The sequence below is a fragment of the Amblyomma maculatum genome, unplaced genomic scaffold, assembly GCF_055883805.1.
Source record: "Amblyomma maculatum isolate TAMU_Amacu unplaced genomic scaffold, ASM5588380v1 scaffold_13, whole genome shotgun sequence".
Lineage (NCBI taxonomy): Eukaryota > Metazoa > Arthropoda > Arachnida > Ixodida > Ixodidae > Amblyomma > Amblyomma maculatum.
Genome location: NW_028146738.1, coordinates 13653461 through 13661600, shown reverse-complemented (window position 1 = coordinate 13661600; position 8140 = coordinate 13653461). Strand labels below are relative to the sequence as shown.

At 43.7% G+C, this 8140-nt stretch overlaps 1 protein-coding gene across 1 annotated transcript; it reads left to right on the top strand.

Moving 5' to 3' along the window:
• Positions 1-66: 66 nt before the first annotated feature.
• LOC146172227 (uncharacterized) lies at positions 67-655 on the top strand. Its single transcript, XM_084586059.1, has 2 exons — positions 67-179; positions 335-655. The coding sequence occupies exons 1-2, from the start codon at positions 83-85 to the stop codon at positions 505-507; spliced, it is 270 nt and encodes an 89-aa protein (XP_084442185.1). The 5' UTR covers positions 67-82; the 3' UTR covers positions 508-655.
• The last annotated feature ends 7485 nt before the right edge of the window (positions 656-8140 follow it).

Below are 8140 nucleotides of genomic sequence, written 5' to 3'. Positions count from 1 at the left end.
ATTTATTTATTGCACATATTTTTAAATATATTAGGAATATTTTTATTTTTTGCATTGTGCGGTCCTGCAACTTCGAAACAAGATGGCGCGCGAAGATGATAGTCCGCAGGGCGATCCAGAAAATAACAATTCTGAGGAAGACCAAGATCTGGACAACCTCGATGCAGCTTTTGCGGAAGGTGGGTTGTCAGATGGAAATCTAAAATTTTGCTCTGCGTACCAGATAATTTGTGCAGTGTTCAAGACATGGCGTCGTTTGGAACATGGCATGGCGGAGCGCTCGTACTAACAGATTGGTTGCTAAAAGCTTTCCTTGTCTTTTTGTCTTTCTCAGAGTATGAAGCTTTGAGCTCAGCGATGGATGAGATCAACGAATGGATGGATGTGCTGGAGAGAAAGAACAATGATCTAGTCAATCAAATGCGCCAACTGATTGAAGAATCGAAGCACGGTGATGATCTTGTACTAGACACCGATATGCCAGCTGATGATGGTGCAGCGAATTGAGCAAATATCCCACAGATGGCTGCAAGGTTTACTAAGTCGCCTGCATTCCACTTTATCAGTGAACGCCCACAGTCGTGTTCTGTCTGGTCACGTGATACATAACATGCTCCGGAACGTCGGCACCAAATAAAGTTCGTTTGTTTTTTTTTTTTCCTTGTTGTGGCTGCAGCCTAGTACGCTTTGCAGTACGTGTGTTGCTAGGCTTTATTTATCGAAAACGCAAAACAAAGAAGTCGCGAAAACGACGTAGTGGGCTTGTGTGTGGTCTCGCCTTCGGTTTGCGTTGTCGATTGCTGTTTTAAATTGTTGCACTGCTTCGTGCTTTAGCGAACATGCTCACAATGTTGAGTGCTGCCGCCTCATTGCAGAAAATGAACTGTGACTAGTGTGATCACTCCTCGCATTATCGTAGCTACAGGGGTGGAAGCGCTGCTCCATTCTGCTCCAGACTGCTTTCCCTGCTCCATCCTGCTCCAAAATGCAATATTGCTCCAAAACTGCTCCAAACTATAGCTGCTTTGATGTTCTACCATCGAATTTAGCAGGACACAGGAACAAGGTCACAGCACCAGGGGCGAAGATATAATGCATCTAGAAAGGTTAATGAACTATTGGCAACAGGCAGTGAAGTAAAAAAAAAGCTGAAGGATGAAGGTTACCCTTCAGTGCCATCTATTTTCCTAAAGGCACTACTGTCCAGTGCTCATCAGGAATTTATCAGCATAGGGGTGAGATCAGAAAGGATATGCAGAAGATAGAGAACGGAAATGTTGTGCCCGTTAATCTGAACTCCAAATTAGTGCTGCTACTTTAGAGCATCTAAGTGATAGACTCGACATTTGAATCTCTCAAGTCATAATAGGCAAACACTTCAGGCCAGACTGGGTGTTCAGTTATGAAGTGCACCAGCAAGCGTTCTGTTTGCTGCTAGTCTTTTCCATGTTGTTGCTGAGCTCAGCCTGCAATATCTTTACATGCTTTGGTCGTTTGTCTTGTCGGAGAGGAGTGCAAAGTTGGAAAAGCATTGAACTTGCATAAAAAGGAATCAGATGGGAGATTTTCTATTTCAAAACGAAAAAAAACCGGCAATTATCAAAGGAGTATGCCTTAGAAACATGCTCCAAAACATAATTCAAAGGCTCCAAGACTCTCGTTTCGTTGCTCCAAAGCTGCTCCGAAATGGCTTTATTACTGCTCCCAAAGCTGCTCCAAATTGCTCGAGCCTGCTTCCACCCCTGTAGCTAGCATGTGTGCATTCGATACATCTCTCCGTAGTAATGTTTTTAGTACAGCAACCCTCTGTCCCCCCCTTAAAAAAAAAAGTTACAGGTGATAACCAAACCATTAACGCAGCTTGTTGACTGCGTGCAGCACAACTGAGAGAAGTTGCAGCTGCAGCAACAGTACAATATACTGCAAATTCTGTGCCATCTCAGTGAAACTTAGATGTATTGGCACACAGCCTACTGATGTGTCCTTTGTGCAGGACCTTTCTAATCAGACAAAGAGCTTGTGAACCATCAAGATCAAAAGTGATCAGAAATTTCGGCGGTAAAGCAAACCAGCAGCAACCCATGGTAGCGGTTAGCCATGACGGCTCCCCTCGGGACCGAAAAATGTGCCGCGGATACCCCAGCAGTTTACCAGTGGAATTCCCAGGGCTTCCAGCAAGGTGCGACAATGTTCAGCCTCCTCTTCGAACAAGTTGACAGACCTTAATTACAGCAGATTTGAAAAGTGCACGTCATCTGCCCATCCATCTGCCTCTACAGCTATTTTCTCCTTCCCCCCCCCGGCAGGAGGAATCTGCTAAAGCACATGTACTTGTGTGTACTGTGCAACACCAGGGGCCCCGAGCACCCACTCTTGGCCATGCGTGGCATCGCCATATCCAGGGAAAAGGGGATCCTGGTGGTTGAGTCAATGCTGAGTGTTTGGACCTTTAAGGCCCCTTAACGGCAACACACCACTTTGGCCCTCACTTTCTGTAGACTGCAGCTTTGGACTGCTCCGACCAGAGGAAATTCGCCTTTTCCTACCCTCTCCTCTGTCTCATACTTTCCTGTCCTCCTTCTCATTACTCGCCTGTCTTTTTCTGTCTTACTTTTTCCTGTTTCCCTGACAGCGAGGGTTAACCTAGCATGGCTAACTACCCTGCACTACGCCATGCTTAAACATAGTCGAGTTGTTTGGCTGGCGTGGGCACAACTTCCTTACAAACTCCTGTCCCGTCTCCTTGTTGGGCCGAACAACAAATTTATTTCATGGCTTCCTCTTTGCTCACAAATGATCGCTACCAAAAAACGGGGTGCTTATAAAACTGCAAAGTTCTTATTGAAGAAAGGAAACAAATCCCCATGATTACATATGGACAGTGAAGATGTTGAAAAAACAGCTAGGCTAATCTCGCCTTTCATTGTCGGAAAAACACTGACGGAAGCAATAGGCCCGGGCTACAATGTCAAGCAACTTAAGAATGTTGACCTTCTGGAATTCTTATAAAATCAAAATGAAAAACTTTGAACAATAACCAGTTTTGGAAAATGTGCAGTAACTATCGCCAAACACTGCTCACCGGATGTAGTAAAAGGAATCTGAAGTTTTTGTGTTAAGAACTACTCAAAGGACTGCAGGTACAATGTCATAAATGTCTGTCGAATTAAAATCGGGTATGGAAATAAACACCAACGAAGCACACTGTCCTTGCCTTCAAATCTAGCATACTGTCCAAAGCTGTGGAGGTAGGCGACATAAAGGTCAAACTGAAACGTATATACCTAATCCGCATCGCTGCTTTAAGTGTCAAAGGTATGGTCATGACTCAGACATGCCGAGGCCAACTGACGTATGCAGTGTGTGCCCCTCATGAGCATCTTGCCAAAAACTGAAACATCATTGCATCAACTGTGAGAGCAGCCACACTGCTTACTCACACACCTGTCCAGAATGGAAGGAGAAAAATGTCCTTACACTGAAAGTCAAAGAAAACCTAACTTACAGAGAAACATGCAAGAAACTTGCTTCGGCTCAGAATCCAACATATTCTGCTGTTATGCAAGAGGGAGCGGCATCTGGCCAGGCTACACATGGTTAGCCTGGGGCAGGGACCTTTGCGGCCCCAGTGGAAATAGCTGGGGATGCTCCATCACCCCCAAAACAGGTTACATGAGCCCTCAGGTCAATTGACCCCAAGCCCTCTCCAATCATGATGAGACCCAACTCAAATGTTTGTGTGCATTCTGCAAAGTCGTACAGCATGTCTGATGTCTGAGGATGCAATGGACAACAAATCATGATATTCCAGTGCCATCAACATCAGAGAGATGGTAGAGCTCCTTGTAGCAAACTAAAAGAGAACAGGCCCAAATCACCAGGCCAGAAAAAATCTAGTTTCTCTACTTTCCTTGTATATGATGGCATTCCTAGTCCAGAGGAACTATAAAGGGCTTTTAAGCAACAACAATGATATAAAAGACATTGTACTTGGCATATGACAGCCTGAGTTGCTTATGTGCCATAAAACCCAACTCGACATTTACTTTCACCTGTAGTGCTGTGCATACAGGAAACCTACCTTGGTCCATAACACACAAATGTACTCAAGAAATATAAGGTTTTTCACTGTGACTAACAGCAAGTTGGCAGGCTCGTGTGCCGTTGCCATGTCATAGTAAAGAATGGCATTGCAGGTAATAAACATAACCTTAACACTCAGTCTGAAGCAGTGGCAGCTACCTTACCTACATTCACAAGAATCACAGCGTGCTATGTGTATATTGAGCAACACCAGACAATAACCGGTTACTTTATGACCTAGAAGATCTTTTAAATCAACTGCCAAAGCCTTACATGGCAGTTGGAGATTTTAACACGCACTCTCGTGTTTGGGAAGTGAGAAAAGTGACACTCGTGGCCAAATTATAGATTTTATTTCATGTAACAATGTTTGCTTACTAAACACAGGTAAACCAAGCTACTGTTTTCAAGCACGGGAAAAATGAGTGTTTTAGATTGATCTGTTTGTTCACCATCTGTTTTCAATGATTTTAAATGGGACGTTTTAGATAATTCATACGGAAGTGATCACCTCCCACTACAAATAAGCTTTATCATCACTCATAGCCACCCCCCCTGCACACACCTATACGATCGCCTGCAGTCATTCCAACCAAACCATAGACAAGGAGATGATGGCTGCTCCTGGCCCTATGAGGCTGAGGGCTGCGGGGCTCGTCTGCCACCGGCAGTTGTACCTGTTGTAGTCAGTCATTGCACCAGCCACTGAAGTGGTGGCGGACGACAGCTGCTGCGATGCGTTCCTTTCTCTTTTCTTCTTTTTCTTTCTTTCTTCTCTGTTTTCTCCTCTGTCTGAACGAGGCAGCGAATGTGGCTCAGGTACAGAGCCAGTAGCAGGCCCGTGCATTTTATTTTCCTTTTTCCTACAGTCGCAACAACTAAACCATAGCGTTGGAAGTGAGGCTACATTTAGCTGATTGGGCAATGTTCAGAGAGGAAGCCTGGTTGCATGAAATATTTTCAGAAAATCTGTCTGTTGATGAACTAAATGCAAAGTTTGCAGCTTTTATCCTTGTCACTGTACAAATTGCTATCCCTCAATCTTCAGGAATCATGCAACAAAATCACAAAGTCTGGTATTCTAAAGAATGCAAGAAAGTAAAAGAGGAACAAAATAAAGTCGGGAACTTTCTATAGATATGCAGCATATATTACAGCTCATTAAATCTTAAAGAAAAAAGCATGCTACATCCAACAAAATGCCTAAAAAGACTCGTGGCAAAGATATGTATCGTCTATAAACAGCTCAACTATACTGAGAAAATTGTGGGAGCAGATTAGGAAACTAAATGATTTTCGCTGTTTACAGTGAGGGAATTGTGCTTCCGGAGTGACGGTAAACAAGTGGCTGCTGCTGCTGGAGTCGCTGCGAGGGGGTGGGTCGGCAGTTATGCCAAGGTATATATGTACTATGGTAGCGAAGGCTCCATAGATACCCATCCGTTCAAAACATGGCGGCTCATGGGCACTTCAGCGTCAATGAAAATTGGGGGACCATGACATTGACATTGCACACACATTACTTGGGTGCAAATTATAAACAAGTCGTTTCTATAAAACCGCCGCGTGGCATTGATGAGCCTGCACCTTTTAAAGGCTGCCTTTCAGCGCACGTCAACCTTTGCCATCTAAAAGAACTCTAGTTTCTGTTGTTTATGCTCTTGTTTATGATCATGCAGTTGCTCCAGCACAATGAAAGCAGTTGGCAGAGGTGGTGGCATAGAAAGGCAGTAACACTTCCAAACATAGACCAAGCTTGCAAATTCATAATGCAAATACTGCTTCAAGTCACGCAAGTACTTTAGCCATGTACTTTGTCCCTCAGCACAGCAAAGCGTGGCCCAGAAGCACTGCTGCAACTGGGCAGTTGTGCCCAGTTGCGTGCCCAGTTAGTAACAGAGTGTACCAAGTGTACAATTATGGTTTTCATATGCATGGTTTATCACGTCAACCAAGAAAATACAGCAATAAGCACAACAATAAAAAATGCATGTCGCAGACAGCACAAACAGTACCGCTGTTTAAGCGGGCTAATCATCTTGATGATCACAGCCGAGGCATGGAAAAGGCTTGAAGTGCCAGAAAACATCACCAGATAAGAAACATGTACAGAAAACAAAGCTGTGATGGCTGCAATTGAAATAAAAATGTCATGAAAGTAGGTGCATCCAGACACACGTGGAGCATAGAGCATTGGGATTACTCTTCACATTTCAAATCTTCGGCTGAAAGAATGCAGCAGTTTTCAAAGCAATGGTAAAGGCAGCTATAGCATCAACAAATGTGCTTAACACAGGAGCATTAGGGCATACATCGAGTCTGTGTGCAACCTTCAAACCTGCTTCTTATCAGCAATCAGAATGTGAAGCAATTGTGATCCCCCTAAAGGATACATAGAGTACAGCTTACGGTGAGGTTGATGGACGTTGATGGACGTTGATGCAGCAGTAAAAAATGTAATGAACATTTCTCATCACTGCACTGTATGTTTAAATACAGCCATCTCATCATCTCATATAGTCATCTCATAGCACTCTTAAGGTGTTACAACAATATACAGAACTCTCGCCAGAGACACAAACATGCACTACAACAAGCGTGAAGAATGGCATCAGCTAAAATTCCGAGCATGAAATTATTGCAAGACGTAGCCTTATTCAGATATTCAAGCTGTTAACACCAATCGATATGAGATATATAGCACATGCAATGAAATAGTTTTGACCTCGAAAAATACTGGAGCCAGTAACTCTGAAAGCATCTTTTCTGGTGATTTAATTATGCAGTCTAGCATTTCCTTTCCCAGCAAACCAATGCAGCTTCACCCTCACCAACACCATACAGCCGGCAGTTTTCCCACCTTTGCATGAAGCACGATACACAGACTAGTATGTTAATGTTGGTGTCGTTTGTGTGTATTCAATATTCAGTTGACTATTCCATGAGTGTGCTCTGGATTTAAATTGGATGTGGTGTGTCATATGACTGTCCTATATATATATATATATATATATATATATATATATAATGGCATCTCCTTTATTAAATGAGCTTTGGTTCCACATTCCCTTTACGAGCTTCGGCTATGTTATTCTGTGAGCCACAGCGACTTCTAGGTTACATAGACTATGGCCTACATGTTCTTTTCCCATGACATTGCAGGAAAAAAACCTGCTCACAAGCGCAAATCTGCAAACTAGGATGCAGGAACAGACATACTGCGAAAGTCTTCTTCCCCCGAGTTTTCCCATACTTGAGTACAGGAGCACTGGCTCTGAGTGGCGCATTTGTGTGACCCTGTAACACACCTTCGGCCATTCATAAACTAAACACAAGCCAGCCAGCAAAGTAGACAATATTGTTCTCTGTCATTGCAAATGGATAATCATTGGATGAAGCTTCTACTGCAAGTGGCGAAGATGCAGCGGCTGTACAAAGAGAAGAAGCAGGTGTAGAAAAAGAAACAGGGAGAGTCACCAGGAGAGTTGATATGTCTTCAGCACAGTTGCTGTTTTCTGACAATTTGAAAAGGTTGCTAAAGGATGCCTAAATGCTGCATGAAACTGTCCGAAAGACTAGTTGCTGTTCACTTCCGACTTTGACCTAATATTGGAAAGGCATATTCAAGTGTATCCTGGTTTAGATGCCTGGTTAGGAGGTATGCCAAACCATGATGAGAGGCCAAGTGGTTCCACAACATCAGCAAAGCCCTCATAGTTTGGCAGAAGCCACAGATGCTATGAGGCTACCGTGCACAGCCTAGAACCTCAATATTCTCAAAACCTGCAATGCAGTTCTCCAAGAACTCTTTGTAGACAGGCCCTGTACACATTGTAGAGGCGTAGGGTGACTTTCCATACTCCTGAGATATGTTTTGGCTGTGAAAAATGTCTGTCTCTGAACGAATCTCGCTGTGTGGATAGCCTCTGCTAGCAACTGCCAAAATGTTACCAAACTGCATAATGCAGCAGCACAATGGTTGCTGAACACCTGCGCTGCGAGCTTCACCGACATTTTTTAAGCAAAAGTCAAATTAAAATGACGCTCGCTCAACTTT

What these genes read in the sequence shown, in the direction of transcription:
- LOC146172227 (XM_084586059.1), top strand. Translation starts at nt 83, where the DNA reads ATGGCGCGCGAAGATGATAGTCCGCAGGGCGATCCAGAAAATAACAAT. An exon ending in CGATGCAGCTTTTGCGGAAG is followed by an intron (nt 180 to 334) that starts GTGGGTTGTCAG and finishes TGTCTTTCTCAG; the next exon opens with AGTATGAAGCTTTGAGCTCA.